A 21,619-nucleotide genomic window follows, 5' to 3' on the forward strand; every position below is an offset into this window, starting at 1 on the left:
TATGAGGAGAGATTGATTAGATTAAGATTGTTCTTGCTGGAGTTAGAAGAATGACGGGGGATCTCATAGATACTTATAAAATTCTAATTCTAACTAGACAGGGTAGATGCAGGGAAGATGTTACCAATGATGGGTGGTCCAGAACCAGGGGTCACAGTCTGAGGATTCAGGGTAAACCATTTCAGACAGAGATGAGGAGACATTCCTTCACCCAAAGAGTGTTGAGCCTGTGGAATTCATGACCACAGGAAGCAGTTAATGCTAAAACATTGAATATATTTAAGAGGCGGCTAGATATAGCACTTGGGGTGAATCGGATCAAAGGCTGTGGGGAGAAAGCAGGATTAGGCTATTGAGTTGGCCTCCTCCTGCTCCTATCCTCTATGTATCTATATGTATATTGCCCATAATGTACAGATTGTGTGCATATCATACATAGAACATATAGATGCAGAAGGAGGCCATATTGCCCATCGAGTCTGCACCAACCCGCTTAAGCCCTCACTTCCACGCTATCCCCGTAACCCAATAACCCCTCCTAACCTTTTTTGGACACGAAGGGCACTTTATCATGGCCAATCCACCTAACCTGCATGCCTTTGGACTGTGGGAGGAAACCTGAGCTCCCGGAGGAAACCCACACAGACACGGGGAGAACGTGCAGACTCCACACAGATAGTAACCCAGCGGGGAATTGAACGTGGGACCCAGGTGCTGTGAAGCCACAGTGCTAGCCACTTGTGCTATCGTACTGCCCAAGAAGGAAAGTTTGATGAAACCCTCTCTGAGAATAAATGGGAGGAAACCCACGCAGACAGGGGAGAATGTGCAGACGATCCACAGACAGTGATCCATCCGGGAATTGAGCCTGGGACCCTGCCGCTGTGCTACTCCCTCATAATGTAAAGACTGTGTGCATATTATATTGTCAAATCCCCCATAATATACAGACAGTGTGTACAGTACATTGGCAAATATTTAATTAGGTATAGGCGGTACATTACATCGACAAATCACTCATATTGTATAGATAGTGTTCATTATATTGACAAATCCCACATAATGTAAACTGTGTAACCCATAATGTACAGACTGTATGTATATTATATTGACAAACCTCTCATAATGTACAGGCTGTATGCATATTATATTGACAAACCTCTCATAATGTACAGGCTGTATGTATATTATATTGACAAACCTCTCATAATGTACAGACTGTATGTATATTATATTGACAAATCCCCCATAATGTACAGACCGTGTACATTATATTGACAAATCACCCAGAATGCATAGACTATGTTCATTATGTTGACAAATCCCTATAATGTACGCTGCGTATACCCATAATGTACAAACTGTATGTATATTATATTGACAAATCCCCCATAATGTAGACTGTATGCACATTATAATGACAAATCGCCAGCATGTACAGACTGTACATTATATTGACTACTATAATGTGTGCATATTATTTTGCCCCGCACACTATTGTGCATCCCTGCATCTTGTACATTGTCTATAGATTAAACATTATCTGGATTGGACCCACTGTTTATATATTAAACACTGGGCTGAGCACTCTGATGAAGAGTGTTTTTGTGCGGGGAGCCGGGTTGAAATCGGTTTCATTTTCGCTTTGATACTTATCAGAGGCGGAACCGCTCTGAGCAGGGGCATTCCCGGTCCACACACAGGCAGACAGAGAGGGAGAGGGGTCACCGATAACCGAGCACCGCCAGTCCGCAGCCTGCATTCCCGGAGCCGACTGCCGGAGCCCCGCTGTGTGGTCCCGGAGCCCCGCTGTGTGGTCCCGGAGCCCCGCTGTGTGGTCCCGGAGTCTCTCTCACACACACACACCAATCCATTCAAAACGGAAACAGCGAAGAGCGCCTCTGCCGAACCAGTAACCAGGTCAGTGAACAGGAGATCTTTCCGGGAAATGGGTAGTGTCACAGATCCAGCTTAGTGGGCACCGTGCTGGACTGTACTTTCTGTGTGTGTGTGGACCAAGGTCAATGTGAGCCTTCTCTAAATGCACTGTTCCCTACTTCTCTGCTCCGAATATTTGTGAAGCCATTCTCAGTGCCTGTGTTACTGTTTCAATTCAATATTGTGTCATCTGCTTTGTATTAACCGTTCCTAATTTCCCCCAGCACAATCTTGTCGCCCCCCTCACACTCCTGTTTAAAATCTCCTCTGCCTGTTTAGTCCCTCACCCCCTAGAGCCTGTCACTATATCCTCCGCACTGTAGTTTGGAGTTGTCTGCTGTTACTCACTTTACATTTATGCTCCCCAGCCACTCCACTCATTTATAATAAACCGAGCAGTGGTCCTCGACCTGACCCCGGGGAGACACCACTGCATCCTGACCTAGAAAGCAAGGGTAGGCCCTTCAGCCCTCCGAACCTGCTGCACCATTCAGTAACATCATGGCTGATGTGGTGGTAGCCTCTTCTCCTCTCCTGCCTGCACCTCTCCCTTACCCCGAAGCACCCCATAACCCTGACCCCCACCAGTCTGCCAAACATCTGTCTATCTCTGTCTTTAATAATTCAGTGACCCAGCCTTTTATTTGTGTCCAGTCTGATGAGCTATTTACTGTTGCTCTTTTCTTTCTGTCCTGTAGCCAATTTAGTTTCCAGGATGACACAGCCCCTCTAATCCCACAGATTTCAGTTTTACTTTGTGCACAATTAAGGGGATAATGCACATAACACTGGACCATGTACACATCCAGGGGTAATGTACATAACCTTGTCCATGTACACATCCATGATAATACAATAACCCTGGACCATGAACACATCCGGGATAATGTACATAAATCTGGACCATGTACACATCTGGGATAATGTACATAACCCTAACCATGTACACATCTAGGATAATGTACATAACTTTGGACCATGTACACATCTGGGATAATGTACATAACTCTGGACCCTGTACATATCTGGGGACTATGTACATAACCCAGAACCATGTACACATCCAGGATAATACACATAGCCCAGTCCTTTTTTAAAAAAATAATTTTTATTGAAATTTTTTGAAAAATATATATCAACAAAACAATAATAACAATAATAATAAACACCCCCCCGGCACCCGTAATAACGCATATAACAAACCCCCCCCAACCCCAATAAACAACAGAATAAATTAACAATAAGCAAATTAACTTAAACACTATCTCCCTAAACCCCCCCCCCCCCTTTCCCCCCATCCCCCCCGGGTTGCTGCTGCTGCTGACCTAGTACCTTATTCATTGAGCCAGAAAGTCGAGGAAAGGCTGCCACCTCCTAAAGAACCCTGGTACTGACCCCCTCAGGGCGAACTTGACTCTCTCCAACTTAATGAATCCCACCATGTCATTAATACAGGTCTCCACACTCGGAGGTCTCGCATCTTTCCACTACAGCAAGATCCTCCGCCGAGCTACTAGGGATACAAAGGCCAAGACATCGGCCTCTTTCGCCTCCTGCACTCCCGGCTCCACCCCAACCCCAAATATCACGAGTCCCCAGCCTGGCTTGACCCTGGATCCCACCACCCTCGACACCGTCCTCGCCACCCCCTTCCAGAACTCCTCCAGTGCCGGGCATGCCCAGAACGTATGGGCTTGGTTCGCTGGGCTCCCCGAACACCTGACGCACCTGTCTTCGCCCCCAAAGAACCTACTCATCCTAGATCCGGACATGTGGGCCCAGTGCAGCACCTTGAACTGGATGAGACTAAGCCTCGCACATGAAGAGGAGGAGTTCCCCCTCTCCAGGGCGTCCGCCATGTCCCCTCTTCAATCTGCTCCCCCCAGCTCCACCTCCCACTTAGCCTTCAGCTCCTCTACCGACGCCTCCCCCACCTGCATTACCTGGTAGATGTCAGACACCTTCCCATCCCCGACCCACACCCCCGAAAGCACCCTATCCCTTACCCCCCGCGGGTCAGCAAATGGAACCCCTCCACCTGTCGCCTAGCAAACGCCTTGACCTGAAGGTACCTGAACATATTTCCCGGGGGGGGAGCTCAAACTTCTCCTACTGTTCACCAAGGCTCGCGAACCTCCCGTCAATAAACAGGTCTCCCAACTTCCTAATGCCCGCCCTGTGCCACCCCAGGAACCCGCCATCCATGTTCCCTGGGACAAACCGGTGGTTCCCCCGCAACCGAGCCCCCCACTTCCCCCCTATGTCGCCTCCACTGCCCCCATATTTTGAGGGTAGCCGCCACCACCGGGCTCGTGGTGTACTTCGTTGGAGGGAGCGGCAACGGAGCCGTTACCAGTGCCTTCAGGCTCGTGCCTCCGCAGGATGCCATCTCCATCATTTTCCATACTGCCCCCTCCCCCTCCATTACCCACTTGCGTACCATCGAGACATTAGCCGCCCAATAGTACCCAGAGAGGTTGGGCAGCGCCAGCCCCCCTCTATCCCTGCCCCGCTCCAAAAAGTCCCTCCTTACCCTCGGAGTCCTGTCCGCCCAAACAAATCCCAGAATGCTGCTGTTCACTCTCCTAAAAAAGGCCCTCGGAACGAAAATGGGGAGACACTGAAATAAAAACAAAAACCTCGGGAGCACCGTCATTTTAACAGACTGTACTCTACCCGCCAACGACAACGGCAGCATGTCCCACCTTTTAAATTCCTCCTCCATCTGCTCCACCAACCTAGTAAAATTGAACTTGTGCAGAGTCCCCCAACTCTTAGCCACCTGAACCCCCAGGTACCTAAAACTCCTCACTGCCCGTTTTAGCGGGAGCCTACCAATCCCCTCCTCCTGATCTCCCGGGTGTACGACAAACAGCTCACTCTTGCCCAGGTTCAATTTATATCCCGAGAAACTCCCGAACTCAGCAAGAATCTCCATCATCTCCGGCATTCCTCCCACCGGGTCTGCGACATACAACAGCAAGTCGTCCGCGTACAGTGACATTCGGTGCTCCTCCCCACCTCGCACCAAACCCCTCCACCTCCTCGACTCCCTGAGAGCCATGGCAAGAGGCCCTATTGCCAGCGCAAAAAGCAAGGGGGACAGGGGCCTTGTCCCACGGTGGAGCCTGAAGTACTCGGACCTCCTCCCATTTGTCGCTACACTCGCCATCGGGGCCTCGTACAGCAACCTCACCCATTTAATAAACCCCATCCCAAACCCGAACCTCTCCAGCACCTCCCACAAGTACCCCCACTCAACCCTGTCAAAGGCCTTCTCTGCATCTAATGCCACCACAATCTCCGCCTCTCCTGCTGCCGGCATCATTATCACATTTAGCAGCCTTCGCACGTTAGTGTTCAGCTGCCTCCCCTTAACAAAACCCGTCTGATCTTCATGTATCACCCCCGGCACACAGTCCTCTATTCTAGTGACCAAGATCTTCGCCAGCGACTTGGCGTCTACATTCAGCAGTGAAATCGGCCTGTATGAACCGCACTGCAAGGGGTCCTTATCACGCTTCAGGATCAGGGAGATTAGTGCCCGAGACATCGTCGTGGGCAGAACACCCCCTCCCACGCCTCGTTAAAGGTCCTGACCAACAGTTCCGCATTATTTCTTATAAAATTCAACCAGGAACCCATCGGGTCCGGCGCCTTCCCCGACTGCATGTGGCCAATCCCACTGACCAGCTCCTCCAACTCGATCGGCGCCTCCAGTCCCTCCACCTGCTCCTCCTGCACCCTTGGAAATCGGAGCCTGTCCAAAGAATTCTCCATTCCCCCTTTACCGCTGGCGGCTCCGACTGGTACAGTTCCCTATAGAAGTCCCTAAAGACCTCATTGACCTCTGCCCCCTGCCCAACCACATTCCCATCTCTATCCTTCACTCCACCAATCTCTCTAGCCTCGTCCGGCTTACGCAGCTGGTGCGCCAGCATCCTGCTCGCCTTCTCTCCATGCTCATAGACCGCTCCCTGCGCCTTCCTCCACTGTGTCTCCGCCTTTCTGGTGGTCAATAAATCAAACTTGGCCTGTAAGCTGCACCGTTCCCCCAGCAATCCCTCCTCCGGGGCCTCCGGGTACCTCCTATCCACAGTCAACAGCTCCTCCACCAGTCTCTCCCTCTCCCTCCTCTCCCCCCTCTCCCTATGGGCTCGGATGGAGATCAGCTCCCCCTAATCACTGCCTTCAGAGCCTCTCACACCATCCCCACCTGGACCTCCCCAGTATCATTGACCTCAAGGTACCTCTCGATACATCCCCGAACCCTCCTACACACCTCCTCATCAGCCAACAACCCCACGTCCAGACGCCAAAGCGGGCCCTCGTCCCGCACCTCCCCCATCTCCAGATCCACCCAATGCGGAGCATGGTCCGAAATCGCGATAGCCGAATATTCGGCCTCCTCCACCCTCGGGACGAGTCCCCTGCTCAAAACAAAGAAATCAATGCGGGAATAAACCCTGTGCACATGGGAGAAAAAGGAGTACTCCCGAGCCCTCGGCCTCCCGAACCTCCAGGGATCCACTCCTCCAATCTGGTCCATAAACCCCCTCAACACCTTGGCCACCGCCGGCCTCCTGCCTGTCCTTGACCTAGAATGATCCAGTAGGGGATCCAGCACCATATTGAAGTCCCCCCCCATGATCAAGTCCCCCACCACCAGGCCAGGAATGCGGCCCAACATACGCCTCATGAAACCAGCATCATCCCAATTTGGGGCGTACACCTTAACCAACACGACCCTCTCCCCCTGCACCTTACCGCTCACCATCACATATCTGCCGCCACTATCAGCCACAACCTCAGACGCCTCAAACGCCACCCTCTTCCCCACCAGGATCGCCACACCCCGATTCTTCGAGTCGAGCCCTGAGTGGCAAACCTGCCCCACCCACCCCTTCCTCAGACGGACCTGGTCCGCCACCTTCAGGTGGGTCTCCTGGAGCATGGCCACGTCCGCCTTCAGCCCCTTCAGATGCGGAAAACACCCGGGCCCGCTTAACCGGCCCATTCAACCCCCTCACGTTCCACGTAATCAGCCGGATCAGGGGGCACCCCGCCTCCCTCCCCCGTCGACTAGCCATAACCCATTGACTGCTCGCCCCTGGCCATCACCCATTCGGCCCGTTTCCCACGGCGATAGAACCTCACCCCGATCCCCCGAACTCCTTCCTGGCCAATCCAGCAGCAACCCCGTGGACCAGCTGACTTCAGCTGACCCCGGCAGCTCCCGCTCTAACTCCGACCCCTCCTGATATGAGGTCCCCCCTCCTGCCCTGCATCAGCGCCTTGGCACCGCTTCAGCACGGGAAACCCGGTCCAATTACGACGCCCCTCACCACCAGCTCCACCCCCTCGTCCCGCAGCGTGGGAAACCAGAGAAAAGCCCATGCTTTCACACTGCCCCACCCTACCAACGCAACTCCCAAACCGCAGTCCCAACCCAACCACCAACTCCATACAAACAAAGACACAGATCAACCACAAACTCCAGTACCCCCCTTAGAACACGAAACCATAACCCATATCGTCCGAAAGCGAGAGAAAAAACAAAAACAAACAGAAGAACCCGCTACAGCATAAACAATGATACATGAATAGAATAGAAAAACTCCCACAGCCTTCAATCTCTAGTTCGAGTCCAGCTTTTCAGCCTGCACAAAGGCCCACGCCACCTCCGGGGACTCAAAGTAGTGATGCCGGTCCTTGTAGGTGACCCACAGGCACGCAGGCGGCAACATGCCGAACTTCACCTTCTTTCCATGGAGCACCGCCTTCGTCCGGTTAAACCCGGCTCTCCGCTTGGCCACCTCTGCACTCCAGTCCTGGTAGATACGCATTATCGAATTCTCCCACTTACTACTCCTCACCTTCTTGGCCCATCGGAGAACACACTCCCGGCCACTGAATCGATGGAACCGCACCAGCACCGCCCGTGGGGGTTCATTCGCCTTAGGCCGCCTGGCCAGCACTCTATGGGCCCCCTCCAGCTCCAGAGGCAGATGGAAGGATCCTGCCCCCACCAGCGAGTTCAACATCACGGCCACATAGGCCGGCAGGTCCGACCCCTCCAGCCCCTCCTCGAGGCCCAGGATCCGCAGGTTCTTCCTCCGTGACCGAAGCTCCATCTCCTCGAACCGATCTTGCCACTTTTTATGAAGTGCCTCGTGTATCTCCACCTTCCCCACGAGGGCCGAAACCTCCTCCTCGCGCTCAGAGGCCTGCTGCTGCAACTCAAGAATCGCTGCACCCTGGGTTGTCTGGGTCTCCAGCAGCTTACTCGTCGTCACCTTCAGGGATTCCAACAACTCCCCTTTCAGCTCCGTCAAATAGCGCAGAAGGGCCGCCTGCTGCTCCTCAGCCCACTGCCTCCACTCCTCAGGGGCTCCACTGGCCGCCATTTTGTCCACCTTCCCCAGCTTTTCCAGGGGAGCTGCTGCCGTCTTTCTCCTCGCCCCACTTCGAGTCCGCACCATAAATCCCGGGGGGGTTTTGCTCCAGACCCCTTTATCCACAGAGAGTTGTCGAATCAGCACCGTTTGGGTCCCTTAAAAGAGCCCACAAGTCCTTTTAAAGCGGGAGCTGCCGAACGTGCGGCTTAGCTCCGCATAGCCGTAACCGGAAGTCCCACATAGCCCAGGCCTATGTATATGTCTGAGTATAATACACATAATCCAGGGACATGTACACATCCAGGGATAATATACATAACCTAGGGACATTTGCACATCTGGGTATAATATTGTAGCCATCTGGATGGCCACTTACAATAAGGAACTTGGACGGTCACAAAGCATAACGGGAAAAATGGACAATGCAAGGTTCAGGCAGGCTCAGAGCCTGAATGTATATTTGTGAGCGAAGAATCCAGACAGTATCGAAACCCCCAACCGATTAGCATTTTGATGTCCCATCTCCGTCAGACAAAGGACTGATACTTGAGCGACCGATACAATCCCAGACATTTCGGCGCCACTCCCTGTACTTGGGAAGCGTAAACAATAGGGTCAATGACCGCTTAGGACATGCCCAACCATCAAGGCACCCGCCCCTTTATTGGTTTGAATCGAACACAGTGATCAGGAGTTACCCAATTAGTGGGGTCCAAACTGAAGGACCGCCCAAAAGAGCGCGAAAACCCCCAAGGATAAAAAGAGAGACCACCATGTGTTCGGCCTCTCTTGGACCTGGCGCTCCGGCAACGTCAACTTCCAAGTGCAGCACCAGCAGAAGCAAGTTCAAGTTCAACGCTTGCTATCAGACAGATGATACAGCTGAGCAGCAGTTACTTCTCCAGACCCGATAAATCCAGACTCAAACAACGGCCCCTGTTCCTCTGACCTAAGCCGGGTGCCTGAAGTTAAGTACAGGTTGTCTTAGTCGATAGGTGTAGTTTAACTAGTAGCGTTTATGTTGAATGATTAATTGTGTGTGTAAATAAAGTACCCTTGATCTTGGACTAACTAACTGGTGTTTGGCTCTTTGATCAATACCTGGTTGAACCTTGTGGTGGTATCATTTGATACCTGGCGACTCTGAGCAATATAATATTGATACCTAACGAAAAAAGAGCAACCCTACTGACCACCATATTTACAATAGGATTTAACCTGAGAATCACCACACCTCATGCGATGGCCAAGGTTGAGAAGAAGGGTCTTCAAGAATAACCTCAGTCGGTACGGGAATTGAACCTGCGCTATTGGTCTTGCTCTGCATCACAAACCAGCTGTCAAGCCAACTGCGCTAGTCCACACAGGTTAAAGCACAAGGTGCTATATTTAGCCCTGACTAAACTCTGGTACTATGTTTAACCCAGATGCACTCTGTGCTGCTATATTTAACCCAGATTAACCTGTACCTCCAGCTTGATGCCACCATCAAACCCTCCCCTTCCTGCTCAGCTTTATAAAAGGAGCGGTTTGCTCTGTGATACCCTGGTCCATTCCTCAGTCACTCCCAACAGACACTCCCCTGTGCCATGTTTCTGTGCAAGTACAGGAAATATAATGGGCAGGATTCTCCGTCCTGCCGCACCCATTTTCTGGTGCAGCGTGCCCCCGCTGGCAGCGGGATTCTCCAGCAGCCGGCCAATGGAGTTTCCCATTGCGGACACCCACATGCCGTCGGGAAATCCATGGGCGTGAGTGTGCTGTTGGCAAAATGGAGGATCCCGCCGGCAGAGAATTCAGATGAATATCTTCCCTGTTACCTCCTACAAAGGGACATAGAGAGGTTAAGTGAGTGGGCAAAAATCTGTTAAGTGGATTATAATGTGGGCAAATGTGAAATTGTCCGTTTTGGCAGGAAAAATAAAAATAAAGTTCATTATATAAACGATGAGCAATTGCAGAGCTCTGAGGCACAGAGGGATCTGGGTGTCCTAGTGCATGAATCACAAGCTGAGGAAGGAGCAGTGCTCCGAAAGCTAGTGTTTGAAACGAACACCAGTGTTGGACTTTAACCTGGTGTTGTAAGACTTCTTACTGTGTTGACCCCAGTCCAACGCCGGCATCTCCACATCATTAATCACAAGGGCTGGTATAAAGGTACAGCAAATAATTAGGAAAGCTGATAGGATGTTATTGTTTATTGTGAGGGGAATTGAATATTAAAGTAGGGAGGTTACGCTTCAGTTATACAGGACATTGGTGAGGCCACATCTGGAGTAATGTGTACAGTATTGGTCTCCTTATTTAAGGAAAGATGTAAATGTGTCAGAAACAATTCAGAGAAGGTTTACTCGACTAATAAGAGGAATGGGCGAGTTGTTATAATAATAATCTTCATTAGTGTCACAAGTAGGTTTATATTAACACTGCAATGAAGTTACTGTGAAAATCCCCTCGTCGCCACACTATGCACCTGTTTGGGTACACAGAGGGAGAATTCAGAATGTCCAATTCACCTAGCCTTTCGGGACTTGTGGGAGGAAACTGGAGCATCCAAAGGAACCCATGCCGACACGGGGAGAATGTGCAGATTCCGCACAGACAATGACCCAAGACGGGAATCGAACCCAGGCCCCTGGTTGTGTGAAGTAACAGTGCTAATCACTGTGCTACCATGGGTTGTCTTGTGAGGAAAGGCTGGTTTGTATCTACTGGAGTTTAGAAGAGCAAGAGGCAACTTGATCGAAACCTTTAACATCCTGAGGGATATTGACAGGGTGGATGTAGAGAGGTTGTTTCCTCTTGTGGGAGAATCTGTTTAGAAGTAAGGGGTTGTCCATTCAAGACAGAGCTGAGGAGAATTTTTCTCTCTGAATGTCTTTAGTCTCTGGAACTCTGTTCCTCAAAAGGCGATGAAAGCAGAATCTTTGAATATTTTTAAGTCAGAGCTGGATAGATTCTTGATTAACGAGGGGGTGAAAGGTTATCGGCGGGGGCGGGGGGGGGGGGGGGGGGGTCAGCAGGAATGTGGGGTTGAGATTTACAATCAGATCAGCCATGATCTTATTGAATGGTGGAGCATGCTCGAGGGGCCGAATGGCCTATTCCTGCTCCAAATTCACATGTTTATAATTTTAGATCCTAATCTTTGCCTCCACATTGGTCAGTATTTTTGGTTGTTTATTTATCCCTTCCTCTTTATATTCAGCCGCAGCTATCCAGTCATTCATACCTCATCTGCACATATTGTGTGCATTTCTTTACCACACTCATTTCCAATCCTTCTGGTTTTTGTACTGAGAATCTTTCATCATTTAATCTCTCTGCCTCAGTCCCTATAACCAACTTTCCTCTTTGTTCTCCCTGCTGCACTTTCACTAGTTTACAATAACACAAAGTTTCCTCAGTTCTGAAGATGGTTCATTGAGGTGACGCACACCGATTCTGCCAAACATGTTGACAGTTTCTGGGTTCTTAAGTGATTTTGAATTTTACAGCAAAGTTCAAGACATAACCCAAGACAAACCAGTGGCATATTCTAGATATAACCCAGATTAAATCCTCAGTAACGGTATTTAACCCGGATTAAATTCTCAGCGACAGAATTTAACCCATGTTAAATTCTCAGTAACAGTATTGAACCCATGTTAAATTCTCAGTAACAGTATTGAACCCAGGTTAAGTTCTCAGTAACAGAATTTACCCAGGTTAAATTCTCAGTAACAGTATTTAACCCAGGTTAAATTCTCAGTAACAGTATTTAACCCAGGTTAAATTCTCAGTAACAGTATTTAACCCAGGTTAAATTCTCAGTAACAGAATTTACCCAGGTTAAATTCTCAGTAACAGTATTTAACCCAGGTTAAATTCTCAGTGATGTATTTGACCCGGGTTAAATTCTCAGCAACAGTATTTAACCTGGGTTAAATCCTCAGTGACGGTATATAACCCGAGTTATATCTTCAGTGGTGGAATTTAACTCAGGTTAAATTCTCAGTATAGGTAACTAACCTGGTTAAAGCCTCAGTGACGGTATATAACCCAGGTTAAATACTGAGTAACAATATTTAATCCATGTTAAATTCTCAGTGACAGTATTTAACCCGAGTTAAATCCTCAGTAACAGTATGGGCAACACGGTAGCACAGTGATTAGCCCTGTTGCATCACAGTGACAGGGTCCCAGGTTCGATTCCCGGCTTGGGTCACTGTCTGTGTGGAATCTGCACGTTCTCCCAGTGTCTGCTTGGGTTTCCTCTGGGTGCTCCAGTTTCTTTCCACAAGTCCTGAAAGACGTGCTGTTGGGTAATTTAGACACTCTAAATTCTCCCTCAGTGTACCCGAACAGCGGCCGGAATGTGGCGATTAGGGGCTTTTCACAGTAACTTCATTACAGTGTTAATGTAAACCTACTTCTGTCAATAGAGATTATCATTATTTAACCCCGGTTAATCCTCAGGGATGGAATTTAACCCAGGTTAAATTCACAGCAACAGTATTTAACCCGGGTTAAGTCCTCAGTGACAGAATTTAACCTGGGTTAAATCCTTAGTGACAATATCCAATTGTTGGCGGTACGGTAGCACAGTGCTTAGCATTGTTGCTTCACAGATCCAGAGTCCCAGGTTCGATTCCCGGCTTGGGTCACTGTCTGTGTGGAATCTGCACGTTCTCCCAGTGTCTGCGTGGGTTTCCTCCGGGCACTCCGGTTTCCAAAGACGTGCTTGTTAGGTGAATTGGACATTCTGAATTCTCCCTCAGTGTACCCAAACAGGTGCCAGAATGGCAACTAGGGAATTTTCAAAGAACCATCACTGCATGGTTAATGTGAGCCTAATTGTGAAATTATTATAGATTATTATTAAACCCGGTTTAAATCCTCGGTAACGGCATTAAATTCAGGTTAAATCCTCAGTAACGGCATTAAATCCAGGTTAAATCCTCAGTAACGGTATTAAACCAAGTTAAATCCTCAGTACCATTATTTTACCTGGGACGCACTCCAGTGACAGATGTAACCTGGGTTAAATACTCAGTCATGGTATTATTCCTCGGTGACAGTATTAAACCCAGGTTAAAAGCTCAGGACCAGGATTTAATCCGGGTCAAATCCTCAGGACCAGTATTTAACCTGTGTTAAATCCTGTAACAGTATCTAACCCGGGTTAAATCCTCAGTAACATTATTTAACCCAGGTTAAATCCAAAGTAACGGTATCTAAACGGCTTAAATTTCTCACTGACAGTATTTAACCCAGCTTACATCCCTAGTGACAGTATTTAAACCCGAGTTAAATCCTCAGTGACAGTATTTAAACCGGGTTAAATCCTCAGTGGCAGTATTTAATCTCAGTCTTACGTTCAGAAACAATAATTAACCTGGGTTTTGCTTTGTATTTCAGATTCCCAGGGTCAAACTGCTGGAGTAAAGATGACAGAATCCAATCCTCTGATCTATTTACCTCTGCTGGATGTTACTGCTACCTGCATCCTGAGCCTAGGCCTACACCACTGGTGCATGTGTGAGCCTGTGCTTGCTCTCTGGTTCATAGCTCTGCTACGGTTGTGCCTGCTACATGCCTCACTCCAAGCCTTGCCGCAGTGCGCATCTGGGCTCCCGGGCTGGCTGCAGTGGAGGGACTTATACTGGATGCTGGCTATATCCTGCCTGCTCACTCCAGTATACGTCAGCCTGGCGACGGTCATTCAGCTTCCGTCGGGCGAACTCCTATACGGGCCACATAACTGGAGCGCGCTGGCCCTCAACTATGCCACCACAGGCCTGGTCTTCTTCCTGTGCCACAACTTCCTCCCGGACTGGGACACAGCGGACGAGACGGAATCAGGGGGCACGCTGAGCAGGCTGCTGTCCTACATGAAACCGGACATTGGTCGGTTCCTCCTGGTGGCCGTCTTCTTGGTCCTGTCATCACTGGGTAAGGCCGACACTGGCATCACTGATTGGGCATCGGGCGACGGTGGATGTGGGTTCAGGAATGGTTAGGTGGAGGACGGGGGTTTTGAGGTGGACAACATGGGAGGGGTTTAGGAGAAGGAAGAAGCTGGTTCAGGAGGTGAAGTGTGGGGAATGGACAGGGTGGGTGGGCGTTTGGAAGATGATCAAAGGATGATGTGGGGGTCAAGGGTCAAGTAATGAGAAGGTGGCTTGCGGGAGGCAGGTGAACTGGGATGGCAAGTTAACATCCCTTCAAAAATGGCTCAACCATTGACTATCCTTCTGGTAGGTAGTTTTCTGAAGCTGAACCAGACTGTTGACATCCTCACTGTCACATTTGACCCCAAGAAAGGCTTTCAACCACATTTACCTGCTATGATCAAGACCACCTGTTCCTCCCTTTGCATCACAACCATCTTTGCCCCATCTCAGTTCATCTGCTACTGAAACCTTGACACCTGATCGTTCCAATGCACTCTTGCCTGGCCTTCCACATTCTATCCATTCATGGACTGACAAGTGGCAAGTAACATTTGTACCACACAAGTGCCAGGCAATCACCATCTCCAATAAGGGAGAATCTAACCATCACCGCTTGACATTCAATGGCGTTACCATTGCTGAATCCCCTACAATCAACATCCTGGGAGGGGGGGTTACCATTGATCAGAAACTGAACTGGACTAGCCAAATAAATACTGTGACTACCAGACCATGTCAGAGGCGAGGAATCCAGCGGTGAGTCACTCACCTCCTGACCCCCCCAAAGCCTGTCCATCATCTACAAGTCACAAGACAGGAGTATAATGGAATACTCTCCACTTGCCTGGATAAGTGCAGCTCCAGCAACACTCAAGAAGCTCCAGGACAAAGCAGCTCACTTGATTGTTACTCCTTCCACGTTCACTCCGTTCACCATCAATGAACAGTGGCAGACTGTGTACCATCTACAAGATGACTGCAGTAACTCATCAAAGTTCCTGAGGCAGCACCTTCCAAACCCATGATCACTACCATCCAGAAGGTATGAGAAACCATGCAAAAGCAGCAGATACCTGGGAACCCACACCACCTGGAGGTTCCCCTCCAAGTCACTCACCACCCTGACTTGGAAATGTATCGCTGTTCCTTCACTGTCGCTGGGTCAAATCCTGGAACTCTTTCCCTAACAGCACTGTGGGTGTACCTACATCTCAGGGACTGCAGCAGTTCAAGAAGGCAACACCACCACCTTCTCGAGGGGCAATTTGGGATGGATGCCATTGATAATGGAGGGTGTATGAATTGTCACTGATTGCTGATGATTGCTGAGAGTTTTGCTTCACACATTCCTAGGGGAGATGGCGATACCCTATTACACCGGGCGGATGACAGATTGGGTGATGAATAAAGAGAATCCATCAGCATTCACTAGATCCATCATCATCATGTCCCTCATCTCCTCTGGCAGGTATGCGGAATGCTATTGTGCAGCTTAACATGGTTAACGTTACAGCAACGGTCAACTCACTGCAGTGGGATACAGGGATAGAGACAGATATTCTTTCCTGTAGTGATTGTATCTCCAGTGATTCCTGTTTCTCACACAGTGTAGTGATTGTATCTCCAGTGATTCCTGTTTCTCACACAGTGCAATGATTGTATCTCCAGTGATCCCTGTTTCGCACACAGTGCAATGATTGTATCTCCAGTGATCCCTGTTTCTCACACAGTGTAGTGATTGTATCTCCAGTGACTTCTGTTTCTCATACAGTGCGATGATTGTATCTCCAGTGACTTCTGTTTCTCATGCAGTGCAATGATTGTATCTCCAGTAATTCCTGTTTCTCACACAGTACAATGATTGTATCTCCAGTGATTCCTGTTTCTCACACAGTGCAATTATTGTATCTTGTGATTCCTGTTTCTCACACAGTGCAATGATTGTATCTCCAGTGATTCCTGTTTCTCACACAGTGCAATGATTGCATCTCCAGTAATTCCTGTTTCTCACACAGTGCAATGATTGTATCTCCAGTGATTCCTGTTTCTCACACAGTGCAATGATTGTATCTCCAGTGATTCATGTTTCTCATACATTGCAGTGTGTATTAACCCGGTGATTCCTGTTTCTATGTGTCACAGTGCTTTGACAGAGTTTATATGTGACTGTGTCTACAATGTTACAATGACCGGGATCCACACTCGTATTCAGACATCTGTGTTTCGATCTGTGGTACGGCAGGACATTGCCTTCTTCGACACTGAACATACCGGTAAGGGGAATGTCCTAGCTACAGATACTGGGGGAGTGAGAGTCAGGTAGATTATGGAGCTACAGTTAATGACAGACATAAACAGAGAGTGAGCAGGGAGGGAGAGGGAAGGAGAGAGACAGTGAGAATGAGAGACAGATCATGACCGGAGACGGAGATGAAGAGACAGTGAGAGGGATAGGGAGATAAAGATAAAGGGTTCTCCCCTTTAACGGGTAATGATACAGAGAAATATATACATAGGTATATATATATAGAGAGAGAGAAAGAGTGAGAGAGAGATGCAGTGACTAGAGAGAGATGCATAGAGAGAAGAGAGGTACAGAGAGATAGAAACCCGAGATATGGATAGAGAGATAGATACCAAGCGAGACACTGACCAGACAGAGATGGATAGAGAGAGAGAGATACTGATAGACCCTGACCATAAGATCATAAGATCATAAGATCATAAGAACTAGGAGCAGGAGTAGGCCATCTGGCCCCTCGAGCCTGCTCCGCCATTCAATTAGATCATGGCTGATCTTTTGTGGACTCAGCTCCACTTTCCGGCCCGAACACCATAACCCTTAATCCCTTTATTCTTCAAAAAACTATCTATCTTTACCTTAAAAACATGTAATGAAGGAGCCTCAACTGCTTCACTGGGCAAGGAATTCCATAGATTCACAACCCTTTGGGTGAAGAAGTTCCTCCTAAACTCAGTCCTAAATCTACTTCCCCTTATTTTGAGGCTATGCCCCCTAGTTCTGCTGTCACCCGCCAGTGGAAACAACCTGCCCGCATCTATCCTATCTATTCCCTTCATAATTTTAAATGTTTCTATAAGATCCCCCCTCATCCTTCTAAATTCCAACGAGTACAGTCCCAGTCTACTCAACCTCTCCTCATAATCCAACCCCTTCAGCTCTGGGATTAACCTAGTGAATCTCCTCTGCACACCCTCCAGTGCCAGTACGTCCTTTCTCAAGTAAGGAGACCAAAACTGAACACAATACTCCAGGTGTGGCCGCACTAACACCTTATACAATTGCAACATAACCTCCCTAGTCTTAAACTCCATCCCTCTAGCAATGAAGGACAAAATTCCATTTGCCTTCTTAATCACCTGTTGCACTTGTAAACCAACCTTCTGTGACTCATGCACTAGCACACCCAAGTCTCTCTGAACAGCGGCATGCTTTAATATTTTATCGTTTAAATAATAATCCCGTTTGCTGTTATTCCTACCAAAATGGACCAAAATGGATGACCAGAGAGATGGATAGAGAGAGATACCAAGAGAGACACTGACCAGACAGAGATGGATAGAGAGAGAGAGATACTAATAGACCCTGACCAGAGAGATGGATAGATGAAGCCATGGAGAGTGATGAAAGAGAGAGAGAAGAGTGGGGGAGACAATAATCATAGAATCATAGAATTTGCAGTGCAGAAGGAGGCCATTTGGCCCATTGAGCCTGCACCGGCCCTTGGAAAGAGCACCCTACTTAACCCCACACCTCCACCCCATCTGCGTAACCCAGTAACCCCACCTAACCTATTGGACACTAAGGGCAATTCATCACAGCCAAAACACCTAATCTGCACTTCTTTGGATTGTGGGAGGAAACCGGAGCACCCGGAGGAAACCCACGCACGCACAGGGAGAAAGTGCAATTTCCACCCAGACAGTCACCCAAGGCCGGAATTGAACCCGACTACCTGGAGTTGTGAAGCAGCAGTGCCACTGTGCCACCGTGCTACCCCATGATCAGAGAGAGAGAGTGAGAAAGAGATAGATAGTAATGGTAGCGTAACTGTGAGTCACAGCAACTCTCAGTACAGAATCAACCGTGGCGATTATTGGTAATTTTGAAAGGACAGTCGATCAGGTTCATTTCAGGGATTGTTACACAATTTGCAATGGGCGTAGATAATAATTCTTACTTTAGGAATGGTAGAAAAGGTAGAAAATAAATTGGTTCTCTGGTAACAACAGGCAGTCAGCAAAGTGATGTTAATGACATCTCTCCGTGTGTTGCCTAGGTGACATCACATCCCGTATTACCACGGATACAAACACGATGAGTGAATCATTGACGGAGAAGTTGAGTCTGCTGATGTGGTATATAATGAGGGCGGTCTTCCTTCTGGTGTTCATGGTCAACCTGTCCTTCAAACTCACCTTGTTGACTCTCATCGGTATGTTCGTCATCAGTATCATCCCCAAGTACACCGGAACGTATTATCAGGTACATTCGTTATCTTACTGTTCACTCTCTCTCATTCCCCAATAACTACTCTCTACAATAGTGTATAGCATCAGACTTATCACCGAGTGAGCACTATATGATATCCATCAATGTCTGTAATAAGCTCAATGTGGAGATGCTGGCGTTGGACTGGGGTAAGAAGTCTTTGAACACCAGGTTAAAGTCCAACAGGTTTATTTGAAATAACAAGCTTTCAGAGCGCTGTCCCTTCATCAGGTGAAGTGGAGTTAGATTCACAATCACAGAAAAGAGTCACAATTGCAAGATAATTACAGATTAACGTGAGTCTTTACAAGTAAACAAGCCTTTACAGGTACAAACAGTGTAACAATCACCAGGCAGGAATGTACCTTTCGGGTCTTCCAGTAGCGGCCATCGAGGAGCAGCTCGCCCATTTGATAGCTCCCGCCTTTAACGGACTTTTGGACCTTTTTCTGCTTGGTGTTGTAAGACTTCTTGGTGCGGGTGCTACCGGGAAGTGCAGTGGGGGGTGAGCAGGTGTTAAACTGGAGCTTGACTTGGGGGGTTGGATTTCTAGTGTTGTTGATAGGGGGAGAGGGAGAGGGGGGAGCTGCTTTGCTGACAGGGGACGAACTGTTACTAGGGGACAAATGGGAGGTCGGGAACAGCAACTGTCGGCGTGAGGACTTGAGGAAGCAGAAGGCACGAGATAGAGGCTAGCCTAAAAAGTGTGATGGCTAGTCGGCAGGGAGGGTCGGGGCCTACCGATCGGCCTACCGATCGGCAGGTGGGCTGGTTCCGTAGGGGCCTACTTTACTCCACGCTGGGCCCCTAAAGGGCACTGCCTGCTTTCCCACCTATTTTAGTATCGTCCACAAATCTTACACTCTGTCCCTGCTTGCAGATCATTTTTATAGATTGTAAACAGTTGAGATCTGAGGACTGACTGCTGCTGCACCCCACTAGTTACAGTTCGTCAGCCAGAGAAGGACCCATTTATGTCTTCTGCTTTCGGTCAGTCAGCCGATCCTCAATTCAATCTACAACTCTATCCTAATCCGCTGCGATCTCACCTTCTGGGTTAGTCTTTTATGTGGCACCATGCCAAACACCTTCTGGAAGTCTAGGTATACCACACCCACAGGTCCCCCCATTATCCATCTTGCTGGTTACATCCTCAAAGAACTCAAGCAAGTTTCCCTTCATAAAGCCATGCTGACAATGGCGATTGAGTTTTGTCTCTCCAAATGTTCATCTCCTCCCTAATGACTCCCTAGGGCAGCAGGGTAGCATGGTGGTTAGCATAAATGCTTCACAGCTCCAGGGTCCCAGGTTCGATTCCCGGCTGGGTCACTGTCTGTGTGGAGTCTGCACGTCCTCCCCCTGTGTGCGTGGGTTTCCTCCGGGTGCTCCGGTTTCCTCCCACAGTCCAAAGATGTGCGGGTTAGGTGGATTGGCCATGCTAAATTGCCCGTAGTGTCCTAATAAAAGTAAGGTTAAGGGGGGGGGGTTGTTGGGTTACGGGTATAGGGTGGATACGTGGGTTTGAGTAGGGTGATCATGGCTCGGCACAACATTGAGGGCCGAAGGGCCTGTTCTGTGCTGTACTGTTCTATGTTCTATGTTCTAACAGATGGAAGGGGACTTTAAGAGATGGGACATGCTCCCGCTATCACCGGCGGGGAGGGTACAGACCGTGAAAATGACGGTCCTCCCCAGATTTCTGTTTGACCTTCAGTGCCTCCTCATCTTCATCCCAAAGGCCTTTTTCAAGTGGGTGAATAAGATTATTTTGGGTTGTGTGGGCGGGTAAAACCCCGCGAGTGAAGAAAGTGTTGCTGGAGCGCAGTCGGGGGGAGGGTGGGTTGGCGCTGCCGAACTTCTGCAATTACTACTGGGCGGCTAATATAGCCATGATTAGGAAATGGGTAGTGGGGGAGGGGTCGGTGTGGGAGCGGATGGAGGCGGCGTCATGTCAAGACACCAGTTTGGGAGTATTGGTAACGGCACCTCTGCCGTTCTCGCCGGCCCGATACGCCACAAGTCCGGTGGTGGTGGCGGCTCTGAGCATCTGGGGGCAGTGGAGGAGATATAAGAGAGGGGAGGGAGCATCGATTTGGGACCCTGATTTATAATAACCACAGGTTTGTACCGGTTAGGCTAGATGGCGGGTTCCGGAGTTGGCAGAGGGCAGGAATTAGAAGGATGGGGGATCTATTTATAGACGGGAGCTTTCCCAGCTTGAAAGCTTTGGAGGATAAATTTAAATTTCCAGGAGGGAATGGGTTTAGGTATTTGCAGGTGTGAGACTTCCTGAGAAAACAGGTGCCGGCCTTTCCGTTGCCGCCGCCACCGGGGATACAGGACAGAGTAGTCTCCAGTACCTGGGTGGCAGAGGGGAAGGTATCGGATATTTACCGGGAGCTTTCGGAGGCGGAGGAAACTCTGGTGGAGGAGCTTAAGGGCAAGTGGGAGGATGAGCTAGGAGAGAGATAGAGGCAGGTCTGTGGGCGGATGCCCTAAGCAGGGTTAATACCTCCTCATTAGGTGCCAGGCTTAGCCTGATACAATTTAAGATAGTCCACAGGACACACGTGACAGTAGCTGGATGAGTAAGTTCTTCGGGGTTTAGGATAGGTGTACGAGGTACACGGGAAGCCCAGCAAATCATGTCCACATGTTTGGGCATGCCCGAAGCTTGGAGGGTTTTGGCAGGATTTTGCTAAGGTAAACGCTTATAAAACACGGGTGGTGCCAAGTCCGGAGGTAGCGATCTTTGGAGTGCCGGAAGAGCCGGGAGTGCAGGGGGCAAAAGAGGCTGATGTCCTGGCCTTTGCCTCCCTGGTAGCCCGGAGACA

The 21,619-nt window shown here is 49.2% G+C and overlaps 1 protein-coding gene across 1 annotated transcript in view; it reads left to right on the top strand.

The window, feature by feature from the left end:
* Positions 1 to 1,678: 1,678 nt before the first annotated feature.
* The window catches only part of tap1 (transporter 1, ATP-binding cassette, sub-family B (MDR/TAP)), a 69,820-nt gene continuing 49,879 nt past the window's right edge, over positions 1,679 to 21,619 (top strand). Inside the window, exons 1-5 of the mRNA XM_038816372.1 lie at positions 1,679 to 1,920; positions 13,737 to 14,270; positions 15,626 to 15,740; positions 16,415 to 16,545; positions 18,574 to 18,779. Coding sequence (XP_038672300.1) covers positions 13,766 to 14,270; positions 15,626 to 15,740; positions 16,415 to 16,545; positions 18,574 to 18,779 — 957 coding nt within the window. The 5' untranslated portion in view covers positions 1,679 to 1,920; positions 13,737 to 13,765. The remainder of the gene's footprint in view (positions 1,921 to 13,736; positions 14,271 to 15,625; positions 15,741 to 16,414; positions 16,546 to 18,573; positions 18,780 to 21,619) is intronic.

Source organism: Scyliorhinus canicula, chromosome 13, assembly GCF_902713615.1.
Source record: "Scyliorhinus canicula chromosome 13, sScyCan1.1, whole genome shotgun sequence".
NCBI classification, from domain to species: domain Eukaryota; kingdom Metazoa; phylum Chordata; class Chondrichthyes; order Carcharhiniformes; family Scyliorhinidae; genus Scyliorhinus; species Scyliorhinus canicula.